This window comes from Trachurus japonicus, chromosome 5 (genome assembly GCF_045865225.1).
Source record: "Trachurus japonicus isolate A0001 chromosome 5, Traja_1.0".
NCBI classification, from domain to species: domain Eukaryota; kingdom Metazoa; phylum Chordata; class Actinopteri; order Carangiformes; family Carangidae; genus Trachurus; species Trachurus japonicus.
This window is the reverse complement of record NC_140911.1, coordinates 12,902,478-12,914,845: the sequence shown is the minus strand read 5'-3', so window position 1 is coordinate 12,914,845 and position 12,368 is coordinate 12,902,478. Positions and strand designations below refer to the sequence as shown.

At 41.2% G+C, this 12,368-nt stretch overlaps 1 protein-coding gene across 14 annotated transcripts in view; it reads left to right on the top strand.

The window, feature by feature from the left end:
* Window positions 1-12,368, top strand: part of itpr1b (inositol 1,4,5-trisphosphate receptor, type 1b) — an 84,873-nt gene that overhangs the window by 56,481 nt on the left and 16,024 nt on the right. For 8 of the 14 annotated variants that reach the window (XM_085776373.1, XM_085776369.1, XM_085776372.1 and 5 more), the window contains 6 exons: window positions 701-811; window positions 1,379-1,474; window positions 1,547-1,681; window positions 2,908-3,015; window positions 3,457-3,688; window positions 6,851-6,973. In XM_085776373.1, the coding sequence (XP_085632499.1) occupies window positions 701-811; window positions 1,379-1,474; window positions 1,547-1,681; window positions 2,908-3,015; window positions 3,457-3,688; window positions 6,851-6,973 (805 nt within the window). The remainder of the gene's footprint in view (window positions 1-700; window positions 812-1,378; window positions 1,475-1,546; window positions 1,682-2,907; window positions 3,016-3,456; window positions 3,689-6,850; window positions 6,974-12,368) is intronic. The other 6 variants (XM_085776377.1, XM_085776374.1, XM_085776376.1 and 3 more) reach the window with 1 other exon arrangement.

Sequence of the window (12,368 nt, the reverse complement as noted above, 5' to 3'; positions counted from 1 at the left end):
TGTCTGTGAGCCATTAACTGTCCTTAAAAGCTACTTGGCTGCCACTGGTCTTTGTGTAGTTTTAGGGCGCAGCACATGTTTGCAAAATAAACAGTAATTCATGAGCTCAAAGCCAACTCGTCGGCACATGACTGTGCCCACTTGGTACACTTTGACCAGTATGGGGCATCACGAATTTGGCATCAACTTCTAAGTCAGGTGGATGGAATTTGAAACTCAGCTTATTTTTGCATTTGACCTGTGCTCAGAGATAAGTTTGACAGTTGTTTGACCTGAATCGCTGCCATGTGTCTCCAGTCAACAACATGCAATAAATAAACACAGCATATTGTTTTTCTTTCCTCTTGTCATTTGAAGTGTATTAATGTATTTTTTAGAACTATTTTTAAAATGCCGATGTAGTTGTCTTCAGACTTGACATGCAGAGGTTTGATCTTTGACGACAAATACGTGGCAGAGCAGCTGAAAGCATCTGTAGTGTGACTTTAGTTTATCAAAGATTTTGCATCAATGTAAAATATGATTAAAATGATAAGGATTGAAGAGTTTGGCCTCCAGATTATTGATCATCATTCACCTGCTTTAACTGCTGTGTTCACAGACAAAACACATCAGAAAGCAAGCGTTGCTGGGAAAAACTGGTAATGCTCCTGTTCCACTCTGTACTTGATTCATTTTTAATTTTCTTTGCTCCTCACAGAACTGCATTGCAACTCATGAATGCAATGGTATTGACATCATCATTGCTCTCATCCTGAATGACATCAACCCCCTTGGCAAGAAAAGGATGGATCTGGTGCTGGAACTCAAAGTGAGTAGTCATTGGTTTTATCCCTGAAGAGGGATAAAAAAAATAAAAAAAAAGGGATTAAACAAATAAATGTAGTGTTATATAACAGATTTGGTGATTCTTTTTTCTGGAAAACTTCTCTAATGACACTGATCTATTTTTGGAAAAATAAAAAATATGAAAATTTGTGAGTTATAAATCATAAACATTCAAATCCAAACAAATGGAAATAGGCCATTGAATTGCCAAGTGATTGTAACAGTTACATCACTGACGGACACCACTGAAAAACATAATGCAATGCAGCCAGACGAGTTTGATCAGTCACACCTCAGCGCCCTGTGCATGGAGCTATTTGTCCAGCTGGTCTTGAGACACATTTTGTCTAGAGATAATCACTGCAGGAAATAACCGACTGAAGGACATCTATGGTGTCTAAAAATAGAGAAGCACAGAGTAAGGTTATTCACAGTTGGCTGTTGATATTCCCCATGCATTCAGTCTGAACTGCTGAACATCAGGTGAAGAAATTGGACCCGTGCTGGTTGTTGTTTGCACTTTTATCCATGTTCTCCATCCTCTCTGCAGAATAATGCGTCCAAGCTTCTTCTTGCAATCATGGAGAGTCGCCATGACAGCGAGAACGCAGAGAGGATACTGTACAACATGAGGCCTAAAGAGCTGGTGCGTGCAACATCATTTAAAACATCACATTAGTGTTAAGTGGATGTTAACTGGGAGCCCATATTCCTGCAGGTGGAGGTGATAAAAAAGGCCTACATGCAGGGGGAGATCGAGGTGGAGGAGCCAGCAGAGGGGGAGGATGCAGAGGAAGAGCACTCTGCATCTCCACGCAATGTCGGTCACAATATCTACATCTTGGCACATCAAGTAAGTCATCAGCAGAGACAGTCACAGCCAGGAGTAAGTTCTGCAGCACATGCATACATTAAATGGTATGCGATACTATGTGGTTATTCAATGGCGTGACTGTTACTGTGCCTCTGTGTCATTTCCCATGGTTGCCTAGGACACGTGAAGACCTGCCATTACATGCCATCATCTCCTCTTTCTCAGCCCTCGGGCGGTGTGCAGCTCAATAGCAGAGTGTCAGCTCAAACTTTGATTAAGGTTTAAAACAACAATTCTAGTTACACATCAGTCACTGTCAGTCAACACCTAGCATTTGGACAGACAGAACGCCTTGGAGAGAGAGAATAAGAGAAAGAATAATAATAATAGTATGTGCCCGGCTGGTAAATACCAGTAACGTTTCCCTCACTGCTGCTGAATGTTAAAAGGATAGTTCAACATTTTTGGCAAATTGGCCCATTGCCATAATCCCTATAGTCATAGCGTGGTGAATGTGCAGGTCCCAATTTGTACACAAGAGGGTTTTGGAGTTGTTGGATTGTGTATTTGATGAGTTTGATGACAGAAACCAAAGAAATTCCATTAGCCTCCGTAGCGTAGCTCTGAGCAGCTCACGGCTCTGCTCCACTGTTCTAAAAATAGCTTGCACCAACAATTATAGGTAACAAACCTACTCCTAGGACTATTGGGATTATGGCAATAATGGAACCTAGGCCTGCTGAACCTAGGCCCTAACCCTAACCCCCTAACCCAAAATGTTGAACTATCCCTTTAAGTTCACACATACATGTATGTAGCCTCGTAAACCAGCCTCTGGCGGAAATGCATTTCATTTCATTTCTCGGGAGAGTCTGGCCTCATTCCCCCTGCAAGCGTTTGGGGTGGGCGGGAGCTGGGCGGGAGTAGTAGCAAAGACGGTTTAATATCTTTGGTAGTAGCGTTGACAGACAACCCCATTCAGCCAATCAGCAAGTTGGTGTAGTGACGGGCTTTGCACCAGTCGGTCCCTGATTGGCCAACGTGCTGTGTCAATCACAGCGGGCGACGCTGATTGCCTCGGCCTTCTGAGGGTTTCAGTCCAAACGCTTAGAATGGGGATGAGGCCAGACTCTCCCTCAGAATGAAATGAAATGCACTTCCGCGAGAGGCTGGTTTACGAGGCTAACATGTGTGTACAAACATGTACAAATATGACAGTTATGGAAACAATCTTCGTGATGCGTGTGTGTTTGTTGTCATTTCAGTTAGCACGTCACAACAAGGAGCTGCAGGCCATGTTGAAGCCAGGGGGGACGTATGGAGAGGGGGACGAGGCCCTCGAGTTCTATGCCAAACACACAGCTCAGATTGAGGTCAGTTGTTTGGTCCATGGCTGATGTACGCTGTGGATCTGCTGATATCATGTTCCTAATTTAGTTCCTTGTTTATTTTGCTTACTGTTAATTAATACCTGACATCTATTTTATGACATCTGCATTAGCTTTAGTTTAGTTACTAAATGTATTGGCATTGAAATTCTCCGGAGGCATGAGGTAGTGTTTTTATTGGCCTGCCTTGGTGTGTCATTATGTACTTAAACAGAATGATGAGCACTTTTGGCACGTCTGCACATTTTTCTGTGCTCTCGAAGTCGTTGGTTCGGTTTTTCACAAACCAAACAACAATTTTACTCATGTCAAAAGGTACAGTTCGTAACAATATTCAGTCATATCATTTCCACTAAAGGAAACAAGCCAAGGTTGATCAGCATTGGCGGGGAGTGTGTGTGATTTAGTGCTGTGGTTGTTGTCCAGATTGTCCGATTAGACCGCACCATGGAGCAGATAGTCTTCCCTGTGCCTAACATCTGCGAGTTCCTCACCCAAGAGTCCAAGCTGCGCGTTTACTACACCACAGAGCGAGACGAACAGGGCAGCAAGATCAATGACTTCTTCCTGCGCTCTGAGGATCTCTTCAATGAGATGAATTGGCAGAAGAAGCTGCGAGGTACTCAAGAGGCAACTGGTAACACAAACACCGTTCCCTGTGCGTCTTTTTCCTCAACTCTTTATCTTCTAGTGCCTGGTTTACACGCTTTCTCATGCATCTCTCCAGGTCCGTATGAGCTACCCTTGAGTAGAATAGAGATACCAAAGCCCTTTCCCCATGTGCACATTGTTATGTATTGGTATCATTAGTGAGCGAGATCCAGAGACGAAATTTCCCTTTAAGACTGGTAATTCCCCAAACTCTTCCTCTCACATCTGTATTGTGTTAAAAAGCCATAACATTTAGCACAATAAAGGACACACAGGAGATTTCAGCATCAAAAGCAACACGGCAGGAAATATAAGCACAGTATTTCTGTGGTGTTGAACGTGTTTCCACCACTGAAAGCAGCATGGACGACCAGCTGTGATTCAAAACACAGACACACAGACCCTGTCACTCATGAAGTTACAAAGATTACACAAACAAAAAACGCACACACAGACATTACTGGTCTAGACTTCAACTCTCTGTTGTGCCAACCACAAAACTCTCAGGTACTAGAAAGAAACTCAATAGCAGGATGGTAGAATGTGATTTAAAGAGTATTACCATCATTGTGTCACCACATTGAGTGAAACAGACTTACTTCATAAACACATACTTCATATTTTATTCATTTCAGGAAGCATTTTGCTGCCTGTATCTGTTTATTCATGCACAGAGAGACAGTGTCTGGTATCCTTATCTCTCTGTCATGGTCATGGCTGCAGCTAAGAGTTAGATTTTGTTGTATATCATAATAAATTGTAAACTTAGCACACTAGACACTGTGATAATTGAACTGGTTCCATGTGTGAAAAGGGGGTTGCACTCTGCTCCCTTGTCTCTGAACCCTGGAGAGATGAAACTGGGGAGAGCATGTAAACTTTGATAAGCAATTTATTTGAATTACAGTTTGATTAAGTGAGTTAATAATGGACTAACAATTATGTGGACTAACAACTACAAGTTTGTAAATTCATGTTTGCAAGCTAGCGGGGACTGGTGCTAGCTCTTTGTGATCAGAACACAAATTCCTGCACATAACAAAAGTGTCTTTACTATGGAAATTAAACATGAAAGTGTCTTTACTATGGGAATTAAACATGTAGTCAGAGTCTGACTTTCCCATGGGTTTGTGAAGATATTACTGTATCAGGTTACTTATTTTACATCTCTGGAAACAGCAATAAATAGACAAGTGAAGGCAAAATTAAAATTCCCAGACAAGAATCTGTAAAGCAACAGATGGAGCATCTGTCTGAATTTTTATTTTTATATATTTCTGCTCTATTAAAAACAAAAATTTGGGCAGGCTAATTCAAATGGGCAGGACAGATGTGACATGAGATAAAGACCCTTCGCTGGACTCTCATCCTGGATGCTTTGCTTGCTTATTGCAACTGAGCCAACTGAGTTAGCAGGATGCTCCAAGTCTGCCCCATCTTAATGGGATTAATGGGTCGAGCTGATTTATCTGGCTGCCAGTTTGAGGTCACGCTCAGTCACACATTCTTTACTTCTGACTCGCCACAACCTCACTGGAGACTAAACAAGGTGGGAAAGTGAACGCAGGTTAGCTCCCCAGTCGACAGGTATGAGATCAGGGAGAGAAAGGCAAGTCAGTAGAAAGTGTTCATACGTAGATAAACCCACAAACACTAATGTGTTGCATCAGACGAGAAGTCCTCTTCATTTTTTAAATATTTGTTTGCCACTCATCTTACGTTTTACAGGCCAGAACACTATTTTGCGTTTTAGTTCCTGTTGAGCCAACTTATTAACCCTGTGCTACTGCAGTGAAGTGACCACTCTCTTCATTTATTAGTATACTCTGGCCTGTCCATGGTCAGGCCGGGGTGGCAATGGTTTGCCTATAGTGTGACAACACGTGACAAAAACCACCTCTTTCCTATCTGAATGAATCAGCACAACTGGCAACCATATTGTTCCGCTGGTGTTAACCACTTGTCATGAATATCATGACTTCTGATTCTAAAAGCCCCCACCCACAGTTCTTTCTCTGATAAACTGCCGAGCTCAAAATAGTGTTGGTCATGCATGTATGCATGCAAATTAATGTGTTTTTTAACTCTCCTAAAAGTAGAAATTCATGTAGTATGTGTGAAATGTGCCTGACAGATGGTCCTGTGTACTTCAAAGATCCATTGATTACAGTTTGGTGCTTAAAATGGCACTTAAAATGTCACAGACCCTTTGATGTTTCACACCAAATTTAGTACTTTTTTGAATTCACCGAAATAACCCAACTATGGCATATTCAAGTGTGATGAAAAAAAGAAGAAGACAGAAGCGTTTTGTCGCTGTGAAGACACACGACAGATGTTTGCCAATGAACTCTTTACTTCAAAGCGTAAACCAAAATTTGTCCCCACAGGGCAAAGTATTACAGCCCAACTGGATGATTCCTTACCTCACATTTTACATCCAGTGCCTCTGCAAAGAGTAACGTACTCTTCTTAATCAGAGGGAAATTACTTTACCCAAAACTTAATTTAGTTTCCCTAATATTGACCAATGAATTGTGGCAATGCTCAGATATAGTTTGTGAAAATGACAAATTGTAACAAACATTGGCACTGGACATCAATATTTGCTATCAGTGGGGATATCAATGATTTGGTCTACAGTAGAGTTGGGTACAATAAAAGGAAATCATTCTTTATTTTTTAGGCTTTGGCTGCAGTTAATTGGAAATTACATTTATAGCACAAAAACTACCCAGAGAGCAAAATAAAGTTGGCCCATACTCGGCCCACAACCTTGTTTTCTTTCTGGGCCACTATATGGTATCTGGTTCTACAGCCAAATCTGACACATATACAGCAAAGACTGTGACATGCCACTTCCACATCTGGACTAGTTCTGACTCACACACAGAAAATCTTCCAACTCTCAGTCAATATTGGCAGATAATAGTCAGACTCTGCCCAGATGTGGAATCATATGGGCCAGACTTGGACCAGACTTGGGCCGACGACCCAGGAATATGTACAGTATCTGTATTACTTCTATAGTAATCTGATGTGTTGTGTGAAATTGTTTGACATATTGATGAAATAATGTGGAGTTGTGTGCATGCATGTTAGGCTGCTGCAGTGCTCTCTCTGTGGCACGGGGACCTGTAATAATCTGCTTCTGCACCTTGTCGTCCAGCCCAGCCCATTCTGTACTGGTGCTCCAGGAACATGTCCTTCTGGAGCAGCATCTCTTTCAACCTGGCTGTGCTCATGAACCTGCTGGTGGCCTTCTTCTACCCTCTGGAGGGAGTTCGAGGAGGTCAGTCATCCTCAGTCTTCTCTTACCTTTGGCGCTTTGACACCTGCAGAACAGGCTGCTGAATGGTGCCCTGATTTTGATTCTGTGTGTGTTACTGTATGTGTATGTGTGTGCACGTGTCTGTGTGTGTGTTGACACAATGAGTCTGACTATTACAACACAGGAAATATGAGTGGCTGGGCACAGAGATGAACTATTCAGGGACAGCCCGGGGCAGAAGGCATATCGTACATACTGTTCATCACCAGATGCCTTTTGCCAAAGATTACTAATGAAAGAAACTGGTTTATAACTATGTTGTTGTTTTATGCTATAGAAGATTAATGTTACACCCCTGCACATTTACGCCCTGCAGGTGCAGCTCTTTGCTTCGAGGTAAAACTAAACATTCAGCGTTTTCCTGTGGATTACCCCAGGCAAACAGTGGAGTTCAGGCCAATATGAACTGTCTCAGAAGTTTTACTCATATCAGTCTGACAACAGTCAAAAGTTTCTTTCTCATCTCTGTAGAGGAAGGTGTGTTTTTGTCCTGTTTTGTAAGGAATCAATTAAAGCAGAAGTAAGCAGAATTATTGTATATGTTAATATAAGTCTTAAATAGTTATATCTTCCGATGGCAATCACTTACATAGAGTGTTTGGTCTGAAACACAGAAAACTTTCCTTGTATCCTACAACCTTTATCCAATGAGGAGAGAGAACGGCATAAAGGGGCAGTCCTCTCTGTGTGTGCAGCCAAGGGATGCGTGTGAATGTGGTGACGTAGGGACGAGGACCAATAGATCCATGACGAGGGCGGGGACTGCTAACTCCATCGGCTGACAAGAAGTTAGCCAAAACGACCGGATCGCTTACTTCTGCTTTAATTGACAGCCAAGCCCACTGTGCATTGTAATTGCCAAGAGTGAAAATAGACAGACCTCAATCACAAAATGGTAGCAGTATTTTTAAAAAGTTGATAACCGATGTCATGTGGAAGAAAATAATATCATTCATTCATTACATTTGCAGCCAGTTAGAAGTGAGTCCCTGCGGGCGTGTTTGACAGGTGCCACAACCTGTAAGAGAAAATTTCAGTTGTTTAAATTTTGCGAAATATGACTTCATCATTAGTCTGAACAGCCAACTTTTGTCACCACATTTGCTCGCATGACTTGGTGAGCGGATCATTTGTCTCAAGTGATGTCACCTGAGGCAGCATCTGTCGGGTATGAGGATCAAGAGTTTGGAGCTTATCAGACGTCCGTAACCTGTTTGAGCCAACACCCTTTCTGCTATTATTATAACTCAAACAAATCTCTCACCAGACTATGAGCAGTCAACTTCCACTATGGATTGTAGGTGCCAGGTTTTGACAAGGGAGAATGATTTAGGTGTAAACTGATGGACTTATCCTGAGAACAACCTCAAATCCACTTGAAGTAATTGCAAAAAAGCGGAAAATCCAAAGCATTCATTCGACATTATTTGCAACATACATTTCTTTAGTTGTAAGAACTGACCACAGATCATCATCTGCATTCAGGAAAATATTTCCCTCCCCAATGGACACATGATTCACCTCCTGATCCTTTAAATCCCAGCATTTGCATTTATACATTTATTTATAGCACTTGGCATCGGATCAGATCGCACTTTAAGGTGCAGCATTAGCGTTAGGTATGCACAGGATTTTTAAGAACACTGTGTGCTTCTTTGCCTGTGGTTTGGGTGTAGCCTCACACCTCCCAAACCAAAGTAAATTTTACCACAAGCGGAGGTGTGATGAGAATGTAATCCTAGTTGAAGATCTGGATATTCGTTTCAGCGCCGTCACAATAGACCTGGAAGGAATTTGTCCCTAATTGGGTCCTGACCTGATTGTTGATACTGTACCCTTCTCTGGGTTTGACACTAACGCATTACTTAACATGTCATCAGATTTCAAGTATCATTCTCACACTGGTTTTGTTTTGATTAGTCTTCCTGCCCCTGTGTATCACTTCTGGTAATCAAGTCTGTGTCCGTGTGTCTTACGTAAATACTACTTACTGCTCCGCTTAAGGCCACCATCTCACACAGGAAACATAATACCATATCACTGACAGTGGAGCATGACATACCATTTAAAGTGGTATGTATGTACTTGATAAGAGACGGATATACATACAGCAAAAGGTCAGATGTCAAACCTATTTCTTTACTCTAATTTAATCCACAACAGCTTCCGTTTATTCATCTTGTTGGTGTTTTTTTGTCTGTCTGTGGTGCAGGAGTGAGTCTGTATCAGCAAGTGAAACACACATTTGAAAGTGGCCTCTGATACATGAGAGAAGCTTTACTAATAATAAATACCTCTGTTTATTCTCAAACGACAAAATAGACACTTTTACTGATCATAGTGGGACAATGTTGGCAATGGCAACAAAGACAAACACAAATTTAAGTCAGTTTTTAAATCCTCTGCTCAATTAATTTGACAGCAGATGTCATTATCTGTTGTTTTACTGAAAATCCCCAGGTGGTAACAGGAAGTAAACACTAACCCATGCTGTTAACTATCAATAGAGTTATTGTAAATACAGCAGTTGAATTGCTTGATTATCTAAATCAAGGAATGAAACATGGGGACCTTCCCATTTGTTTAACAGGATTTAATTGGATATAATTGCCACACCTGAATAGGGGTGGTTGCTAAGGTGTGTGGAGCACTTGTACACTGCTGTTAGATAACAGTGTCACCATATGTCAACACAAATCAATAGAGGATTATTATTTATTATCATAACTATTATTTAATGTCTTAATTTGAATCTGTAAGTGCATTTCTGCTCATGGACTAATAGACCAAAGGCAAAACTAAGTCTTTTTTACTTTTATGTTAAGTCTAATGAAATTTCTCTGAACTATCTTTACAATGACATTTAAACCAATAGTATAACTCTGTGTTTCATCTTACACTTGTAGCAAGAGTTCACCAAGTTCAAAAAATTTTAAAACTGAAAGATGAAGACCTTGTAATATTTTAGGCATATAACAACCAGGCCTTTCACACTACACATGAAATATGGCAGCTGAGGAGGAAAATGCTGTCTGCTGCCCTGTTCCTATTGTCTGGATGTGAGAGGAAGCAGCCTCTAACCTGACTCCCCCGCTCCAGGCTGCTGCTTCAGCCCAGAGCCAGAGTCTAGTTTTCTACTGCACATCTCTTACATTACATTGTGTGTGGGAAGTGACGACCCGGTTGCACTTAAACATCACAACTTCTGGACTTTCGACGCTGGCGCAATAACTAAACTGAAGGTCAAACTCAAAGCTGTCGCACAGTTATCATTTGCGTGAGCTGTTCCATTGTTGAAAATAGTGATATTTCATTTGTACAGAGATGAGTTCTCTGTGCTGTGTCTGAGCCACTCACCCACTCACTCACTCCTTGTTTTAGTCAGTAGCTAATGTGAGCAGTAGTAAACAGGGATTTTTGAGACGTTATCTTCATTGCCAATCTTCAAATCTGAGCTTCTTCAAAATGTCATGTATTAGATTGTGTAATTGTTTTTGGCTTTTCATCCCACTGGCTTTTTTTTCACGGGAACTTGTCATAGTCGGAATGACACAGATGTTATACAAAAACATTAAGAATTGTTCTTTATGTTGTAGTTAGGTTCTGCCTTGCTAATTTTAGTTAAAAAGTCAGGGGTTTTGTAATCTAGGGCAGTGGTTCTCAAATTTTTTTACATCAAGGACCTCTAAACTGACACAAATTAGACCACGGACCCCCAGTGGATAACATTTTGAAACAAACACCAGAAATACACAAATATTTGTGTAGTGACTGACTGGATATTGTTACTTTTTTTAGTCTATGTAGGTTCAAATTACTGCCTGTAGCATGAATTTTTTGGAATACTTTCATGAAATTTATGGGTGGTTAAATTTTAAGAAAAAGTTGGGGACCCCCTCTCAAGGACCCCTGGGGGTCCCCGGACCCCACTTTGAGAACCACTGATCTAGGGGGCACAATCAGTAGTGGGTCTTTAGTTTCTGTTTTAGCTTCAGTTGCTGTTGTTGCCAAAAGAGTAAATGTGGTCCATGCCAACATGAAGGCTGTAGAGCACCGACTGAGCTCGTATACAAGAGGATGTTACCCATACTACCTGCCAAGTCCTTGGTCTCTCTACATCCATCCAGCAGCAGTGAGAGATGGGGGTGGTCAGGAATGAGATCATTTGTCATAATGATTAGCTATGGATTTCAATTTATCCGTCAGAAAGAAACTGTAGGCTAGTAATAAAAAAACATGCTAAATTGGTGCTAAAACTCAATGCTGATGACGCAGATATCCCTGACGCATTTTAGATAGTGGAAGTTCAATATATTTTCATGCATAAATAACAAAACATGGTGTTAAAGAAATTAACTTTTTTTTAAACTGCAATTACAAAAAAAGGGGTAGGAGGTGATTCAACTTCTCAGTAGGATCTACTTATTTGACCTTATTCTCCACACCATGTTAACCCCTGATCGGTCAGGGTCTGTCATGTGCCCTGTATTTACAGACTTTGGTTGGGAAAAGTTATGTGGTGCTGGGTCACATGCTGTGACAGATCACTTCAGATATCTGATAATCATTCAAAAGGGAGATGCCTCGGTGATAAGCTTTTTGTGATCTGCAGGAGCTTTTCCGCAAACAAAGGGAAAAATACCAGACCTAAGCATGATTTTTTTTCTGAGCAGTTGTAGTTTTCTTTTTGTTTTGTTGTCTCCTATTTCTTCCCTTTTTTCTCAGTTCTCCTTGAGGGCAGTATTTGTGGGGATGTGAAAAGCCGCAGCCATTAAGGCCGCCATTGTTCCCGTGCAGAGTAGCAGACAGAAGACGCACATTGTGATTTCGCATAAACTTTCAATTGTTCTGTGTGGGGTCAAACGGCGAGGTCCCTTTTGTTTGAACTTCCTCACAGCAGTGTCGAAGAGACAAAAAAAGAGGTTGTTAGCTTAGCTCAAGAAACTCCATGCGGTTTTCTATGTCAAAGGTCTTGTGAGACCTTAGCAGGTCATTCCAGGACACATCAATCAGTGTGCAGGCTGAGAGGCTAAATGATGTTCGCTTCAAACTGATGAGAAAGTATCAAGTGAAAACATCTTAGTTGCGCAACAGTGAATGTTTGATGTTGCAGTGTTTCCTGAATCATTACAAGATAGTCAGACATGTGGTCATATTCATGCCAACTGCTTGGAGACCTTGAATAAACCAAACTTTAATTGGGCATGATAAACCTGGTTTATTACAGGTCTTACACTGCAAGGCAGTTTTATAGCTTTAGACTTGTGCTTAATGTGCAGAATGTATCAACAATTTGAACACTGTAAAAACTTAACATATTGCATTGACTGCACACATCACTCATGTTTCCTGTGGG